The 20,271-nt window shown below is 39.0% G+C and overlaps 1 protein-coding gene across 3 annotated transcripts in view; it reads right to left on the bottom strand.

Annotated features, from left to right (window-relative positions):
- Window positions 1-20,271, bottom strand: part of DDO (D-aspartate oxidase) — a 380,203-nt gene that overhangs the window by 294,644 nt on the left and 65,288 nt on the right. The window contains exon 2 of one of the 3 annotated variants that reach the window (XM_044066659.1): window positions 9,568-9,742. In XM_044066659.1, the coding sequence (XP_043922594.1) occupies window positions 9,568-9,736 (169 nt within the window). In that variant the 5' untranslated portion in view covers window positions 9,737-9,742. Of the gene's footprint in view, window positions 1-9,567; window positions 9,743-20,271 lie in introns of those variants that run through there. The other 2 variants (XM_044066667.1, XM_044066672.1) reach the window with 2 other exon arrangements.

Below are 20,271 nucleotides of genomic sequence, written 5' to 3'. Positions count from 1 at the left end.
ATGGTGCTGAGTAACAACTTTATGTACCTTGAGGGGGAATACTACAAACAGACCAGTGGGGTGGCTAAGGGGCCGCTTGTGCCCCTGTGTTCCACAATATAGTATTTCTATACTGGGAGCAAGAATTTTTCAAATCCCGTTACTTTCAATCTATTGTCCTATACTTAGTTTTTTGGATGACATTTTTCTCATTTGGAAAGGGGCTAAGGATGAATTAGATGAATTTATTAATCACATTAACCAAACTATGGAATTTATGAAATTTACAAGTAATGTAAGGTGTGATGAGATTAATTTTTTGGACATCACACATGTAAAGACTTGGACAAAAGGAAATTTAGATCCAAACTCTACAGAAAAGCTAATTTTCTAATTCTTATTTATATTACAATAGTGACCATCTGAACCATCAGAAGAAAAATGCAGTCAAGGGGCAGATAGTGAGGGCAGCTTGTATGACATCTGCTTATGATAATTTGCTAAGGAAAATAGATTATATTGAAGAACTTTTCCTAAAACAGGGATAGCTTGGACCCCTGATTAACGACCTCAAGAGTGAAGTGTTAAAAGGGTGGGGTGCAAAATTTGTTCCTCTATTGGGTGGCAATAGACCCAATTTGGGTGCATAGGACCAGACTGTCGTGCATCTTAGGATGAGATGGTTGGGGCAAAGACTGAAACCACCTATAACAGGTCCCTTATCTTGAAATATAACAATGACATGCTCAATATTCAGAACATTGCCACTAAATATTGGGACCTTTTTCCAAAAATCTCCCCATACACTTACAAAAAAGGTCTTACTATTAAAAATCTTGTTGAAAAAGGGACCAATGAGAAAGTATTCATGAACAACCATTTCTAAAAGTCACATACAAATGTGGTATGTGCTACCAGTGCATATATCTTCTTCTTCTTCTTTCGGCTGCTCCTGTCAAGGGTCGCCACAGCAGATCAACTGTTTCCATTTCTTCCTGTCCTCTGCATCTTGCTCTGTCACACCAACCGCCTGCATGTCCTCTCTCACCACATCCATAAACCTTATCTTAGGCCTTCCTCTTTTCCTGTTATCTGGCAGCTTCATCCTTAGCATCTTTTTCCCAATATACTCTGCATTCCTCCTCAGCACATGTCCAAACCAACGTAATCTTGCATCTCTGGCTTTGTCTCCAAACCTTCCAACCTGGGCTGACCCTCTAATATACTTATTTCTAATCCTGTCCATCCTCGTCACACCCAATGCAAATCTTAACATCTTCAACTCTGCCACGTCAAGCTCTGACTCCTGCCTTTTTTGTCAATGCCACTGTCTCCAACCCGTATAACATAGCTGGTCTCACTACCCTCTTGTAGACCTTCCCTTTCACTCTTACTGGTACTCGTCTGTCACAAATCACTCCGGACACTCTTCTCCACCCACTCCATCCTGCCTATACTCTCTTGTTCACCTCTCTTCCACACTCACCATTACTCTGAACTGTTGATCCCAAGTATTTAAACTCATTCACCTTTGCCACCTCTACTCCCTGCATCCTCACCATTCCTCTGTCCTCCCTCTCATTCACACACATATATTCTGTCTTAGTCCTGCTGACCTTCATTCCTCTTCTCTCTAGAGCATATCTCCACCTCTCCAGGGTCTCCTCCACCTGTTCCCTACTCTCACTACAGATCACAATGTCATCTGAAAACATCATAGTCCACGGGGACTCCTGTCTGATCTCGTCTGTCAACCTGTCCATCACCATTGCAAATAAGAAAGGGCTCAGAGCTGATCCTTGATGTAATCCCACCTCCACCTTAAACGCATCCATCACTCCCACCACAGACCTCACCGCTGTCACACTACCCTCGTACATATCCTGTAACACTCTTACATACTTCTCTGACACTCCCGACTCCTTCATACAATAACACAATTCCTCTCTAGGCACCCTGTCATATGCTTTCTTTAAATCCACAAAGACACAATGCAACTCCTTCTGACCTTCTCTGTACTTCTCCATCAACACTCTCAGAGCAAACATCACATCTGTAGTGCTCCTTCCTAGCATGAAATCATATTGCTGATCACTAATCATCACCTCCCTTCTTAACTTAGCTTCCACTACTCTTTCCCATAACTTCATGCTGTGACTGATCAGTTTAATCCCTCTGTAGTTACTACAGCTCTGCACATCACCCTTATTCTTAAAAATCGGTACCAAAACACTTTTTCTCCATTCCTCAGGCATCCTCTCACTTTCCAAGATTTCATTAAACAATCTAGTTAAAAATTCCACTGCCATTTCACCTAAACACCTCCATGCTGCCACACGTATGTCATCTGGACCAACAGCCTTTCCGTTCTTCATCCTCTTCATAGCTATCCTTACTTCCTCCTTGCTAATCCACTGCACTTCATGATTCACTATCCGCACATCATCCAACCTTCTCTCCCTGTCATTCTCTTCATTCATCAACCCCTCAAAGTACTCTTTCCATCTGCTCAACACACTCTCCTCGCTTGTGAGTATGTTTTCCTCATTATCCTTTATCATCCTTACCTGCTGCACATCTTTACTAGCTCGGTCCCTCTGTCTAGCCAATCGGTACAGGTCCTTTTCTCCCTCCTTAGTGTCCAACCTTTTATACAACTCTTCATACGCCTTATGTTAGCCTTCGCCACCTCTCTCTTTGCCATGCACCTCATCTCCTTATACTCTTGTCTACTATATATATATATATATATATATATATATATATATATATATATATAAAGAGAGAGAGAGCACATTGTGGAGAATTATTTCTTACCAGTATAGGGGAAACAGATATTTCAATTGTCCCACCAAGAGGGTCATGTATTTAGCTTTTTGCTCAGTGTGCTTCTCCCATTATGTGGGGAAGACTGAACATAGCTTCAAAAATTGAGTACACGAGCATATGTACAAGGTCAGGAAAAAGACTGAAACTAATGCCTTCGACAGACATTCAGTTAGGTGTGCTCAAAGTGGATTTGTATTTTGGGTATTAGAAAAAATAGATCCTATCCCCAATGAGGGGCAATTGGAGACATTATTACAATACCAGGAACTGGTCTGGCAGTTGTGACGTACTGCCAATGTCTGACCAGGTCTGAATGATCAGATCTCTGTAGCTCCGATTTTGGGAATGAGAGCAGCAAAACTGTAAGAGTGACTTAACGAATGGTGGTGGTGTGATTTACTGTGTTTCTAGTTTTACAGTACAGCTCTCATTTCATAGGTCTTTAGGAGAATGGATTTTTTAAAAAAACATGCAAGGTTATATATTTATATATTTTTTATAAATTTTAATATAAAATCCTTGACTATTTTGGATAAGGTAGGATTCTTAAACTTTATTTTTTTAACTCATGTGTGGTAAACTGTATCCAAGACAATAACAAATAGTGGTCTATCACTTTCAAGTTTTTTTGAGGGAAAGTAACAAGAAGTGATGTAAAAATTCTGCTTTAATGAACTATTTTGAATTCTGTATCAATACTGGTTTTAGAAGTGTATTTATTATTCTGAAGAAGTCTTATTCTAAGACAAAAACGCTTAATGACTGCAATAAAATTTCAGTTTACTTTTTCCTGAGTGTTCCATGACATCTTTGGATACCATAGCAGAGGCATTCCTTTGTGGTTACTAGTTTCGTCTGTGCTTCTGCCTTGCCTGTATACACATGCAATACTGTTAGTAACAGATATATTAGATTCCCGTATGCCAGCAGTTGTGCTGATTGAACATGTCAAATTGTTTGTAGTACTGTACTCATTATACTGATGTGTGTTCAGCCAAATATCATACTGTCTTTCTCAGAAATTTGTCATACGGCTTGCCTATTGTCCACAATATTTTCAGATCACCTTCTCCACATTTTAACAATGACATGTCATAGCTGTTCATATAAATCTTTGAATGCAGACAGAACAATACGTTGATTTGAGCATTCATAAATTTTTACAAAGCTAATGAACTGTGTGTGTGTGTGTGTGTGTGTGTGTGTAAGCATATAGAAATGTTCAGATAAGAACACTGATGTCCTTTTTAGGAGTACTACATACATGGCCATAGGTAACTCTGTCTATAACAGATGTGTCTCAGTCCCTGTGTAAACTGTCATCATAACCATATTGTGTTGTGCTATGATATTCATGGGACTGTTCTGCATGATAGACATTTGCTTTTCTTTTTTGTTCTGTTTTGCAGTTACTCTTCAAAGAGCATGGGATCCATGGATGTTCTCCAATCCAAAGACAACTACATGCACATGCAAGACCACTACCAGATTCTTCCCAGGAGGATGGTGATGATGATGACGCCAATGACAATGCTGAGGCACCTGGTCCCGCTCATGCTTTTGACATCCTACTTGCGCCCTGGACGAGACGTTGACACAAATGGGATAAAGACAATTTTGGGAGGAGATCCTGGATGTCATTATTGATGTGTTCTGAACACAGATGAGGGATATGATGGGACCTTCTTTGAGGATATGACATGGGCTATGTGGGATTTATTCAGGGTGATAGCTTGTGAGATCATTCAGGAGTTTGATCCCCAGAAGCCTGGTCCCTCTGGTCACTGAGTACTGTCTGTGTGCTCCACTTGTGTTATGCCGCAGACATGATGATTGACATTTAATTGACTGGACTGTATATGCAGTCTAGTGCATGCATACCATGTATCTGTCATGCTTATGTGTTACCATTGTGTGGCACTTACTTTGGTTTCAGTGTGTGCTTGACACCCATTAAAACACATAACACTTTCCACATGGTAGCCAGTAAGTATGTGTTACTGGGGCAATTGACAGATAACATATGTTGTCCATACTGCATCACTAACAGTGTGATATGCCTTGGATTTTTTTTTTTTTTTTTTTTTACAATAGCAGGTATGTCATCCCACATGTTTTTGGATGACAGTTGTCATGATGTCCCACTGTCATGATGTGGTGTTGTGTGTCATGGTTTGGTAATACTGATGTTATGTGAGATCATATACAGGTATCTCCTGTCTATATGCAGTCCTCCTTTGCTGGCTGCATCAAATAGCAATGTAACAGTAATCTGTATACAATGTTACAGATAACACATTCTTTCACAGTACATTACACCATGTTTGTTGGGGTCTTTATTACTATGTCAAAAGACCTTTACGCCAAACACCTCTCCATCGACACGAAACCTTCAAAATTCACTTTCTTGAATTGCAGAATATTTCCCAAGGCAATGTGACAATTGCTCCGTACTACAATGGGACACCCACCACACCCCCCAACTATATATACCAACTCCAAGATTGTACTACAGTGGAGAAAAGGGCAAAGTTGTGGAGTTGGTCAACTACTTCCTTACCCTGGGAAAGGGTAAACAGTTAGGTTTGCCTTTGTTAAAACTATTGTCCGTTGCCATTTATTAATCTGACACAGTGAACATGTGCCACATGTATGCCCATTGTATAATGCAGGACATGTGCACACAAGTTGCTGTTTAATGTTTGTAATACGTCCTTGTTCTCAGTATATGTCTGTGTTTTCCACTGTGGTTTTTTCCCATCCATGTGAACAACTTGCTATACTCATTATGCTGTACTGTTACATTTTGAACATATTATTACATGTTACTGGTGTATGTATGCGTATTGATTCCATTTATGCCACTGACATACATACACATCTACACCTGTGTGTTGTCTTTGACATGGCATGTGTGTGTAACATACACACATTCCATTACATGTTTGTTTTGGTTGTGTACACCTACTTGTGTATGACGTTTGTTGGTCTTCTGCAGTACTTCTGTTTGGCACTGTGCTTGGTAGTTTGCTTTTCACATGCATGTTCATAAGCTTGATTCTGTCCTCTGGAGTTATCTACAATTGTTAGACCTGCACTTGCTCATCCGTGATGTTGCTTGGCTTGCACATGTACTGCGGATGGACTAATTGGGTATGCGTATATTTATCCAATGTGTACTATGATCCTGCTTTATTAGCCTGGAACACACATCTTCCATTGCTCATGCACATCCAGGTATGACTATCACACATGTTGTAAATGATAGTGCATAGGTAGATATGTTTTTCTGCATTTCACTATAGCTGGTGTGTTCAAACCCTATTTGTCAACTTTCCAATGACTGTGTTGTGCAGTGTGCTGTCTGTATATCTTACCTGTCCTTACTGTTTCTTCCAACCTTTGTCTGTCTTGTGTTGTACTATGTGTTCTGTGGGTATACCTGCCTTGATGACCTTCACCTCCTCTTTTCCAATGTTTACCTTTCTTTCTCTTCTTATAAAAAAAAAAAAGGGACCTATTCCCGCCCCAAAAAATCGCCACTGTCCTTCTGACTTTCCCTTAGATTTTCCTATTCCGACATCCCTCTTGTGTGTCCCTCTTCTACACCCATACTCCACATCTTCTTTTCTGTCTCCCACTTTTGTTGTGTGTGTGTTACTTGTGCTCCTCACACAAGTCCAGAACTCATTGTTAGCAAATGTTAGATATGGCAATGTGGCTGAGATTGAACTTTGTTGTTAATTTTTATTACAAAATGTACAGATTCCATCAGAATTAAGTCCTAGCTGATATATTTTAATGGTACATGTACTATGTAGATATCTGTAGTTGTCTCTTAGTTTACTGTAATATATATTACAAATAGCCTTGTAGCTTTGACGCATGCATTATATGTTAGTGGAGGACATACATAAATATCCTTAGTTGTCTGTGACGTTTTTGTGTCTACTTCTGCAAATACATGTTACGAATGCCATGAGGCTCACATTGGGATAGTTACCACTGTTAATGTTTTTTTTTTTTTTTTTTTAATCATAACAGAATCAGTTGCATTTTGTATTTGTCCTTAACTTTACTTACAGATTTTGGTATATTTCTATACAACTATCAGGATGCTTGAATTGTGATCATCTTTCTATAAATTTGGTACTGTGCAAAGTGACTGGAGAACATCTTCTTAATAATTACGGACTACTTGTGCATTTCTGTAGTGCACTGCTGTAACTTCGATAGTCCACTGTGCACTGAGCTATTCTGAGTTTCTTGTTAGACATTAGCATATTACAGTGTTATCCACAGGTTTCTTCCTGATATTGGATTAATGCACCAAATTCCACAAACTTTATGGAATCCAGCCACAGTCTATTTTATTGTTTTCTAATTATTTGCTATTTTGATTTTCAGTTCTACCTTTTACTTGGCTAACATTTTGATATTCTAAAGACATGCTTCTGGAGCGTTTCTCCCCGGGCCTCCTCTGAAAACAGGATCTGTGGAACCTAGTCGGACTTTCCCGGTCAACAAATGTTAAATAAAATAAAATATAAAACTTGCAAGACCTGCCTACGGGCATATTTATCTTTTTGATTACCAAATAAATATAGTAAAGAATATAGATGTTCTTTGGGAGCAAATCATGTAATTATTTTTTATTGGTGATGCAGGTAATATAATGTTCAGACAAGATAAGACAAAACTGCAGTGCATTACATTGTTGAGACCATGAATAATATGAAGACCAAATAAGTGATTCAAGTTCAAAACAGGCAGCTAGCTTTCTTATCTCAGCTGAACTCTGAAAGCAGGACATTTGTAAGTCACTGATATGGAAGTAGCTAGTTTCACATCTATTTATTCGAGATGTAAATCTTTAGTGACCACTGCCACATTTATTTGGGTGTCTGTTTCAGTAGTTCTGATGATATGTCTGAGCCTCTTAGCATAAGAAATTTGGACAAAGCCAAACATAATGGGGGGGGGGGGGGGTACCAAGGCCCAAAATCAGGGACAGATTTTAAATATTGCTCTTACAAATTTAGAAGGTTGATAGAATAACAGGTTTAACATTAACATGCATTTTCTGAAGGATATGAAGTCTGCAACTCAAATTGTCATTATTTTGCGACTTCAATCTTCAATGGCTTTCCAGAATACCACAGATTTGTTGAAGAACCGACCGCAATTATGAAGAAGAAATCTGGACATTCTGCAAAAATCTGGACATTTGAGAAGTATGGCTCTGATATTGTTCAGGTGAGCTGCAGCACATGCAGCTCTCTTCTTACTCACTACATGCCGTTCTGCATTTCCTCCCTTCCCACTCTCTGGTATGCATCAAATGCTTACTTTTTTGCTGCATGTCAAGTCCATGAAGTTTCATACAGAATAAACAAGACAATGAATGAGTTGCCTCCAAGTGGCCTCAGAGCCTCATGCAATCCAACTCTTAACAAACTGTCGACTTCTGCTCACGGTTTTAAGGAATTACGGTACGAAAGCATATTCTTAAGGTTGTCATACTGAGGGCAGGTAATTTTTGTATATGTGCAACCTACATCATCCCGCCCTCCATGCCTAATGCATTAGATGTTTTGGTGTATATTATGAGTATATGTTTTACTGTAATTCCTGACCACATAAGAAAGAATGTCAGACTACAGGGGTCCTTTTACAGACTCTGGGAAAGGTGAGTAGGCCTTAGCTCCACTCTTCCACTTCCCTCCATTTGGGCTTCCTGCTAACCAGAATGCTAAATGAACCCGTGTCAACAGGAAGGAAGGCATCCTTCAATTTCATATTCTGCTGTCAAGTCTTAATAATGTTTCATAATGACGGCTACTGTGTAGTGATGTTTTAGTCTTCTAGATTGACTTCCTTGTGTAACAGCTTTCCCTCCTCAGTACTGTCTCCAGACAGGTTTGCCTTTTTATATTAATTTGAAATATCTGTATATTGATTGTTAAACCCATAACATTCTTATGAAAATATTACCAAGCTTTCAAATACTTCATGCAACTTAAGTTCCATTCATTTCTAATTTCAGTTTTGTCTCTTGCCACCAATTTACAAAAGCTGTATGTGACAGTGACTTAAATAAGCAGTCAGTATTAAAAGATAATAAACTATATAACATGATAGCCCAGTGTCTCAATACTCCCTATAAACTTGTTGTTGTCTTTCGGCTTTTCCCGGTTAGGGGTCACCACAGTGGAACTCCGGTCCGCTAATGATTGGCAGTAGATTTTCACGGTGCTGAGTTGCCAACTTGACGCCCAACCTTAAACGAAGACATGCCCATTCACGCATATCTTTCGGAACGCCGCTCGACCCGCGGGGAGGACATGCAGACTCCACACAGAAGGCACTCCCTGCACACTAGCTGAGAATCGAATGGGAGAACCTCTTGCTGTGAGGCAACAACGCTCCCGCTGCACCACTGCAGAATACTCCCTATAAACTACAGTTTTAAAAATCAGAGGCAGTCGCTGGCATTAAATTCAGACACAACTTAATCCATGTCCATCATCAGTAAAAAAAATGGCACCCTCATTGTCAATAAGCACAGAGTGCATTACTATCAATTTATTTTTGCTAGATTTCACATTTGCTGTGATATTTGCACTGGTCAATCTCCACTTGTTGTTTCTATAAGTTGTTTTCATTTCATAACTTGCTTTTTATATTAGCATCATTCATTCAGTCCAGTGATAGTTATGTTAGAACAAGTCAATATTTCTAGCAAGTGAGGTAACTTACCTGGAAACATTTTAGGTATAAGGATTCCTGCAGCTACATCACTGGTGGTATCTGGGCTGAACTTCTCAGAAATAACAGTTACTGAACAATCTGGGAGTGATTCTGCAATGCATACAGCAGTAGAAAGGCCTACCACACCAGCACCAATAACTGCAATTTTTCTTCTCATCTTCTGCTATGTGGAGGAAACAAGAAAAAAAAACATTGCTTTTAATATTTTGAAAGGATTGTGACTGTGAATAGCATACATAATGTACTTAGTAACCAATAACTCAAGCAGAGTTTGAATTAAAACAATAAAAAAAAAAAAACGCTGAACCAGATGTTTAAATGAACCTTTAATCCACAGTTTGAGTGCTTTCATTCCTCTTAGAAGCAGAAGTTCATCAGAAACATTTCACAATCTTGGAAGTAGTATACTTAGAGATGCTGGGATAGGGAGTACTGGGCCACCCTTTATATGCTTTGCACTATTTTTATTCAATGGTTTGCATCTGAATTTTTTTTCAGCTAAATGAGTTTTCTTGTAAAGTCTTTTGATGGACTGTTGTCTTGTCAGACCATCAGCAGTTTATCTTTATCCTTGCTTCCACCCTTTCTTAGGTACTGAACTTAAAAGCAGGCACGTGCAAAATGAGGGGTGGATATTTCTTTTAATTCTTTCCCTTTGAAAGTTCATATTACTGAGAATTTCAGCTGTGCTACTCAGCTCTTATGTGGGAAGCTAAAAAGCAGGAACAGGAAAAGTAAGGATAAGCTGTTTATCCTGGCCCCTACCTCTCTGTTACCTTTAGAGGTTGACAGGACTGCCCTGGAAGGAGGAGGTAGAAGGCAGGAAGCTTGAAATGTAGCAGTGATCCTACTTAATCATCCAGTATTAGAGTGAATGTGTCATACAATTACATTATGTTCATAGTTTCATAGCAGGTTACTACGCTATTGGCCCTAGGGCCTTTATAAGCCTTATATAGCCTTATTATACCTAAGTTGGATGGTCTATATTTGCAGTGTGATTCTATGGCCAGCATCGACTGCCCTTATCCAAGAGGGACATAAGTGACACTTCCGGAGTAAATTTACAGTCTCCCATACAGATGTCTAAGTTACACTTACATAGGGTCATTGTGGAGCTCAGTTTTACGTGAATTGGGAGTTTGTTCCAGAAGAGTTGCAATCTCTGGGAGACATATCCGTCTCAACAGCATGTCCTGTTAATGTCGCAGGTTAGGTTAAGATCCCGAGAGTGAGTGAATCTTGTCCCATTTGACTTGTGGATGTGCAGCATTTCCATTAGGGCAGGGCCTGAGACTGCTCTGTAGGTCAAGCATAGGCTGCCTCTCAGCCACCTAGAAGATACAGAGTACAGTGACAGGGCCTTCAGTTTGCCCATATAGGTCATGTGTTGAAGGCCCCCAATTTTCTTGGTGAGAAACCTCTGTGGTCTCTCCAGCTACTGCAGGTGTCTGGTACATACAGAAGGGAACACTGTACTCTATTAGTGGTCTGATGAGGGATGAGCACACGGGAGTTAGAACAATCCTAGATCTGGATGCGATGCCCTTACTTATGAGATGTGCAACATAGAAGGCCTTCCTTACCACTGTGGACATATGGTGATCAAAATTAAGGTTGCTATCAACCTGTCTTCCCAAATCTCTCACCACAGAGTTTTACCTAAGGGGTACTGTTAATATTGTAATTTGTAGGAACTTTCCCCTTTGCCGAAAGGGATGATGACGCATGTTTTGCACTTAGTTCAAGTCCAAGGCTTTGGCACCAATCATTTATCTGTGTAAGCCCTTTTTGTAGTATGTCAGCATTGTTTGGGGATACAATAATTGCACCTGGTTTGCAGTCATCAGCGAACTTGGTAAGCCACAGGCCATCTATTTTCACCTGGACTTCTGAGAAATCTCTCCTTAGCACGGATCACTTCTGAAGAATTCATGACACATGGGAAGATTCCCACAGCAACATTAGGAACAAGGGGATAGAAAGAAACAAAAATATACTTCTCCTGTATTGCCCCCTTAGATGAGCCCTTGCAGGATAGCAGTCCCAAACCCTGCAGTACTCCTGTCCTGCAAGTACACTTTGTGATGTTTTGCCAAAGTGAGGGCAGAGGACTGACCCCGCCCAGTGGTGCAGAGAGATAAAACCCTGGCTGCACCTGCAACAGCCTGTGTTTAACTAGTGTTACAGGAGTTGGAGGGATAAGGTGGGTAAGGGTGATACTTGGTGACTGATGCCTGTTCACCCATCCTGGGGGCTACACAGGCTGTCTAGGCCCACTGCAAAAGCAGAGCGAAGAGCTTAGTAAAGTCTATGTTGCAAGTGATATACCATTTGGCCGGAAGTTGCTCATGTGAGGAAGTTGGCATACACTTCCCTAAGGTAGCTATTGTAGAGCTTGCAAGGCTCCTTCAGAGTGGTGGGGGTTAGGGCACCCTCTCCAGTAGCAATATAATGATTAACAGTCATCCCCAATCTCCTTATCGGCCCTTGGCATGGGTCAGGTTGAGCCTTGAGGATGCTAATGTGTGTCCGGTAAAACCAATAAATGATTACAGGAGCTGTTGGCAGCTGATGGTTAGTTATGGGGAGGCAGGAGAAGAAAAAAAAGTGTGGACACAGGACCAGGTTGCTATTTCACAAATGGTCTACACCAAGACATTTCTGAAGAAGGTGGCAGAAGTAGCAGCAGTCATAATCTGACCTTAAGGGATTTTCCATGCTGTTATGCCCATTGGAAGCACTTATTTCTGGCCAGGCAATATCTAAACTCACTTTGGATATCCATAATGTACAAAATTATTTTCTGTTTATTACTTGGTTGAGGAAAAACATGGGCATATGGATATTTTGATTAAAACATACTTCTGACACAAATTTCAGCATAAAAGAAGGTTAATTTTGAGAGATTTATGGAACTCAATTAATGACTCATTGCACATCAGTGCTCGTAATTCTGATATTCTTGTTTGATGTCATGGTCGCAAAAACATCATGCATATTTAGAATTCATCAAAAGGACTTGTTGAGCTGTCACCAGATGCTTTTACCAAATATGTCCATATTCTTCTTCCTTCATTTTTGCTTTTCAAATGCAATCTTATTCTTAGTCTAGCATGACATCTACAAAAGGGGCTTGATTTAGGAGGGTTGTTGAAATGGGGATGACAATTTTCTTTACTATTTCTACCATCTTTCCCTTTGCTTCCAGCTTTTTAAAGATTTCTTGAATTGAGTTCCCAAATAATAAGACATTTTATTGGGCAATACTAAGAAGCTCTTCTTTAGGATGTGTGATGATGACACCATAGAAAGAACATTTATTCCCCTTGTCACGCTACAATAAATTAAAATGTATACCTAAAGCATATATAGTTTTGTAGCAGTAAGAGATTATAGGATCATAAGAATTACAAGGCAAGTGAACTCGGAGACAATTTATGCCTTGCTGATGCCCATCCTCAGGCTACACCCCTCCCAGCTTTGTCCAGGGATGAATTTGCAGATACTCATCCAGTCATCAAGGTTGGATGTGACAGATGCCAAAGGTGTCATATTACTTAACATATAGGGTTAATTTATTTCAGAGACAGGATTAATGCAGAGTAATAAGCATGTCACTCCAACAACTTTTGTTAATATACTGATGGAGACTTAAGTCCTTATTCTTTGTATTTGTGGAGCTATTGGTCTTATTAACGTGCAAATAATTATGTAGGGTTGGGTACCTAATGGCACATAATACCAAGCACAGATTTTCATGTAGCAGTCTGTAAGAAACTAAGTATACAGATAGATCTTCAAGTCTCTTCTGGCAGTCCTGGGTTTTTAGGCCAGTTATGTTTGTTAGGAACTTCTGGGGACTTTCAAGTTGCCTACTGTGTCTGGATTGATACATGCCAAAAGGGGGCTCTGTGCTCTGTATCTATTCTAATCAGAGTTGTGAACAAAGGGATGACGATTTATTTTGATCTGAAAAATATGAAATTTGCAACAAACAGAAGGATTGTCTAATTATGGATGGTATATGGTGGTCTAAGGAGAAAGCATTTTCTTAGGGAAATACGTTGGGGTTAATTCTATGACTCTTTTTGGCAATAGAGCTATAAAAAATGTAAACTAGCAATTAAAGGGTTGCCTTTGTGAAGTGCTGAGGACAACAACATGGAGGGTATGAATGCCAGAGTTGTCTGATTCCAAGTAGTTGGTTGCACTTGATAATGTAGTGGCGAAATTTCTTTTGGTCATTTTGAAAGTAAATTTTTGAAGTGAGATAAACAAAGAGAATTCTTGGTTAGACGACTATATGGTGAAGGTTAAGGAATGTAAATTGGAAATGGTGGAAGCTGTCAGTTCACATCAAGAAGCCATCAAAAAGTTGCAAATGTAAAAATTTGAACTTAAAAGTAAGAATTCATATTGCCTGAACTGGAACTTTAGAAGAAAAAATAGGTGTCCATGCAAAAAGAGCCCATAGAAAGAACATTTGAATTGTTGGAACTCCCTAAAAAAGTGAGGCAGTCAGGGCTGTTCATCCTTTTTGCAGGTTGGACTGGATTACACGATGAACAGATAAAAGTAGAATAGGTTTATGGATTTTACGTCCCAGGCAAAGTGAATAATGGGCAGCCTGTTTTGGTAATATTTGAGTTGTGTAAGCTTAAACAACAGCTTACATCATTGCTTTGGGGACAGAAAGATTTACTAAGTTGGTTGTAAGTGAGTGTTTTTGTCAATGACTATTGCATCATACTAGACTGTAGACAACACAATCTGTTTCACCCAGAAGTGATTTAATATTTTTCTGTCTGGATTTAAGACCTTTACTGGTACACAGGAAACAGAATACATAGGACAAGAATTTAACCACCAAGGTGGGTGGAGGATAGAGAGGGTAATAAAATGTCATAATGATGAAGGATCAGAGAAAGTGGAACAAGTCTGGACTGTGGCCTTGAACAAGGAGACGCAGTTGTTGTTTGGTACAAAATGAAGTTTTGGGAATACTTATAGCATGCCTACTGCAGAAACAGAAAACCACATAGATATTCTGAATTAAATAATTTAAATTGAATTGAAGTGAACAAGAATTTTCCTACTTGTGGAGCCAGATTACAGCCATTTTTTATTTGTATATGCTTAAGTTTAATTAACTATATTAGAATAAATAGAAGAGCTTTTGTTTGGAAAAGAAAAAAAAAATGTTGGGGCAATTATGAAGGGGTGTAATTTAAAGTGATCTCTAACAAGTATGCTTCTGTATAAAAATGCTGTTTAAGGAATCTAAATATTATTATTATTAGTCAGCTATGTATCTAGTCGTCTTGCCAAATCTCTTTTTCTGCAGTACAGTCATGGCAATGTAAAGTATTCTCTGTTTGAGCCCACTTACAAAAATAAATGTGTCCCATAGGTACTTGTGAGATAAAACACATTTTTTCCAGGTTTCCTGCAACTATTTGCCAACACATGAATGGCGTGGCCATAGTGCTGTTTCTCACAGAGCACCTTGCAGTACGGGCATCCATTTGCATTGTTGAACATTCATTCAGCATAATGAACATCTTCGCTGCATTTCCTTATGGCCAGCTGTTCAAATAACTTCTGCTCCCTTTGTTCACATACTGGAGGATTTACAAGCAGTTCACCAGTACAGGAAATATGAAGTGGAATTATTTTTTTTTTCAAACACCTTTATTGAATTATTACTTTCCTATTTACATTCATAAAAAAATAATGAAACTATATTAACATAAAAATTATACTTCACATATACTGCTATATATCATATAACCTAAGCAATATTACATAAATTATTCAATTCCTGCTTTTTTTAAACAAGAAATATCTTTAATAAACCACTTATTACATAGGCAATCATACATTTATATAAATGAAAACAATCCACACTGACACAAACCTAGGTTCAAGCATTTTACATCACAAACCATACTGACAAAGTCCCGGTTGCAAACATTATACATCACATATAAGCTGCCCAATCTTTCTCACTCAAACATTTACATAGCTCATTTAAGTCCTGCTGCCTTTTAGACCTCATTCCTCCCTTGTATGTATTGTTCCCACAATTCCCATTTTTTTTCTATGTAGTTTGCTCCTACCATTTTCTAAAGATCTCAATTCCAGTTGTTTATTCTCTACTAATATACTCATTACTTCCAGTTTAGTTGGTTTATATTTTGATTTCCATTTTCTAGTAATTGCTTTTTTTTGGCAGATACCATTATTATAAAGAGAAGGCTTTACCATGTCTAGGCAATACTGATTCTGTATTATAGCTCAGAAAAATCATCTCCCTTGTCTGACCAATCTGCCCACCCAGCATCTCCGACAGTGCATCCCACTGGGAATCCTTAAAGTCTACCAACTCACTGCACTCCCAGAAAATATGTTCGCAATTACCTCTTTCTTCCCCTTAACACCTCCAACATTTACTGTCTGCCTATGAAAAAATTATCTGGAGTCTACTTTGTGTATAAAAATATCGATATAAACATTTCCAGGCAAAAATCCTAAATCTTCTAGATTTTGTTGCACATTTGGGAGACATACAAATATCTTCCCATTGGTTTTTGTGAATTGCTTATCCAGTCTCTCTTCCCAATCCTTTCTAACCTCCTCTGATTGATTCTTATAGTTATCATGCAATATTTTATATGCTCTACTAATTATTCCTTTTTTAATGGCAGCTTCTGTCCTAGATTCTATTACAAACTCTACCATTGCTGGTCTTTTGTTTAGGTCCCCCTATTTCTTTCTCTTTACCTATACCCTGATGTCAATTGCTGATAGGGAAGGCAATCTCTAATCTGCAGTCCAAATCGGTTCTTGGCATCTTCCCATTCTATCATCTTTCCCGAACTAGTTATTTGCTCCCAGTACCTTGGTTCCTTTGCCAGTTTTCTGCAATAAATTCTGACCCCCTCTTGCCTACTGTCTGTATCCCAGATTGCATATAAAGTTGAATTCTGTCTTGGTGTAACGGCAGTGGAAAGATGGCAAGTAAGCATTATGGTGGTTATAATACATGTAAAAAATATTTTTTTACACTCTGATGTGTGGTTTGCACAGCTAATAATGTGGGCCTGATGCTGGTGTGTGTGTGTGTGTGCGTGTATGTGTCTGTTTGCGTGCCTGTGTGTGTGTTCCTAGTACAACTGCATGCATGTGCAAGTGTGTGTGTGTGAGATACTGAGTGAATGAGTATGTGCAATACTCCTCACCTGTCTCTGATTTGGCAGAATGTCCTTGATTTGTCTCATATGTTTGATCTGTTCCTCATATAATGTACGACTTTCTGTCAAATGTTTGCAGATTTCAGTCTGTAAATAATCATTTTAGTTTCAGACTTCAGACTATTCAAATATCACACAGTAATGCAAACACTGCTATATTTTAAGCATATAAAAGCAAAATTTAACATCTGTCCCTGAATTTTGTCCTGTGCATCAACACCCCTCCCCCCCAATTATTTTTGCCTTTGGGTCTGATTCCTACACTAAGAGGTTGACAACTATGGTGTGTGTGTGTTGATGAATGATACCTCCCAACTGTCCTTAATTTTACAGACTGTCCTTAATTATGTCTCATATGTTGGGTCACTTAGATGTAAAATTCGTGAAAAATCTTTTTTCCTGATGAATAGTTGAAGACTGCAAGCTTAAATAAGGAGAGCCATTTAAGTTTCAGCCTTCAAACCTTTCAGATAGCATATGTTAATGTAAATCTTGCAATTTTAGCTTTTAAGTATGTAAGAGCAATTATTCAATATCTGTCTATGTTTATGACCCTTTGTCCCTGATTTCTATGCTAAAAGGTCAACAGCAATGATGTATGTTTGTGTATGGGCATGTGTGCGCATGCATGAGTGTTTTGGTTTCTTCATGTTATACCACTGGTTTACTTTTTTCCTATTAAAAATGGTGGAATTTTCCATTATTTTTGCATTTTATTTAAATTTTTTTTTTTTAGTCCTCTGAGGTGGTTAACCATCTATGTGGCCTAAAAGACAACACACACACACACACACACACACACACACACACACACACACATGTGCCACAAAGTATGGACTGCTACTTATTTTCCGGACAGCAATAAAATATATGAGTGTCAGGAGGTGTCCAATTCCTCCCAGGACAGGTGTTCATGATTTAATGATTATAGGTGAGTTTACTGCATTATGCATCAAGACTGCAACACTGTATGGTTTTGAGCAATGGGTCATTCATTTGTACTGAAGTTTAATTATAAGCAGCGCAGGAGAAGATAGGCTGAAGCAAGACAGAAGTGGTATATGTTTTACAACACACACACACACACGCCAGTCTACTTAAGAAAAATGGGACTTATTTGCTTAAAAAAACATGAACTTGGTTTGTTGCATTACAAGAAACAAATTTACAGGATCAGGACCATGACTTACTGGCCTTGGAATATCCATGAAAAGAGGAGAGAGATTAATTTCAGTGATATAGCCACTTGGATTCTTATATCTAGACAATTGTTACATTGGATTAAAATGTTATTTGACAGTAACTATATGGATAATATATATTATATTTATGTTGTCCCTGGAATTATGCAGCTTGAATTCAGAAAGTAAATGAAAGAAATGATAACCTTAAGCTATTGCAATACATACAGGGACTTAAAGCTGTGACAAAAGTGACAAATGAGAGATGAGCCAAGAATCACTTCTCTACCACAAACAGCTACATATGTGGCTGTACATATGAAAGTACTTCAGCCTCTGACAACAAGTTATCAGCCATACAATTTTTCATACTATTCAGGTTGCTGTAAAGTATAGACACACACACACACATATATATATATTTATATATGGGTCTATGTTCTTTACTCGAAAGTACAGTTCATCAAACCTTACTTCCACAAACTGACTTCTGCAAAAGTGCATTTTGTCGAAAATGCACTTTCGCGGACAAATAATAAAACCTAAACATAAAAAAACCCAACACATTAAACACTGATACCCCCACATACCCCCTACTTTAATATTCTCACTCTGAGATCGCACTACAGTGGGGAAAAGGGAATATTCCCTTATCCCCACTGTATTACAAGCTCAACAAGAGTTTCCTTAGTTGTACATCAACAGTATACATTGATGTACAACTAACGGTACATACTAACAGCATGTTTTTTATATGTTTGTTTTCTTTAGCGATGTAGTTTAGTTTTCTTTATATGTAAGAGTGGTACAGGATATGTATGAGGGTAGTGCGACAGCGGTGAGGTCTGCGGGGGGAGTGACGGATGCGTTTAAGGTGGAGGTGGGGTTACATCAAGGATCAGCTCTGAGCCCTTTCTTATTTGCAACGGTGATGGACAGATTGACAGACGAGATCAGACAAGAGTCCCCATGGACTATGATGTTTGCAGATGACATTGTGATCTGTAGTGATAGTAGGGAACAGGTGGAGGAGACCCTGGAAAGATGGAGATATGCTCTAGAGAGAAGAGGAATGAAGGTCAGCAGGACTAAGACAGAATATATGTGTGTGAATGAAAGGGAGGATAGAGGAATGGTGAGGATGAAAGGAGTAGAGGTGGCAAAGGTGGATGAGTTTAAATACTTGGGGTCAATAGTTCAGAGTAACAGTGAGTGTGGAAGAGAGGTGAAGAAGAGAGTACAGGCAGGATGGGGTGGGTGGAGAAGAGGGTCAGGAGTGATTTGTGACAGACGAGTACCTGTAAGAGTGAAAGGGAAGGTCTACAAGAGGGTAGTGAGACCAGCTATGTTATATGGGTTGGAGACAGTGGCACTGACAAAAAGGCAGGAGCTTGAGCTGGATGTGGCAGAATTAAAGATGTTAAGATTTGCACTGGGTGTGACAAGGGTGGACAGGATTAGGAATAAGTATATTAGAGGGTCAGCCCAGGTTGGAAGGTTTGGAGACAAAGCCAGAGAGGCACGATTACGTTGGTTTGGACATGTGCTGAGGAGGGATGCTGAGTATATTGGGAAAAAGATGCTAAGGATGAAGCTATCAGGTAAGAGGAAAAGAGGAAGGCCTAAGATAAGGTTTATGGATGTGGTGAGACAGGACATGCTGGTGGTTGGTGTGACAGAGCAAGATGCAGAGGACAGGAAGAAATGGAAACAGGTGATCTGCTGTGGCGACCCCTAATGGGAACAGCCGAAAGAGGATGATGATGTTTTCTTTAGCGAAAGTGCATCTTCGACAAAATGCACTTTCTCTAAAGTAATTTCGACAAAGTATGGTTTGATTATTCGTACTGTTGACAAAACAACAAGGACCCATATATAGATGCTACAATTGTATCAAAATATACTCCACTGTAATGTGGTATGTGTATTTCAGTGCCATTGTGTCTGCAACAATTCATTTAAATCAAGACATGTATGAGTATAAATCACTGGTAAAGACAATTTTGACTTTGTTAGGGTAGAAACAAACATTAGTAACTGACTGGAATCAACTGGACTAACTGAAAAAAAAAGCTTAAAACATGGAAGTTAAGAATGAAAAAGTAGCTCAGGGGTAATCAATTTGTGTATCAGTCATCATCACTCACACTGTGGTAACCATACCTCTCAACCTCTTAGTGCAAGAAATCTGGATAAAGTCTGCCAAAATGGGAGACAAAGGCCCAAAAGTAGTGACAGATTTTAAATATTGCTCT

The sequence above is a fragment of the Protopterus annectens genome, chromosome 1.part0, assembly GCF_019279795.1.
Source record: "Protopterus annectens isolate FY-2018-M chromosome 1.part0, PAN1.0, whole genome shotgun sequence".
Classification (NCBI taxonomy): domain Eukaryota; kingdom Metazoa; phylum Chordata; order Ceratodontiformes; family Protopteridae; genus Protopterus; species Protopterus annectens.
Note: the sequence above shows the minus strand (reverse complement) of the source record. Positions and strands in the feature narration are given on the sequence as shown.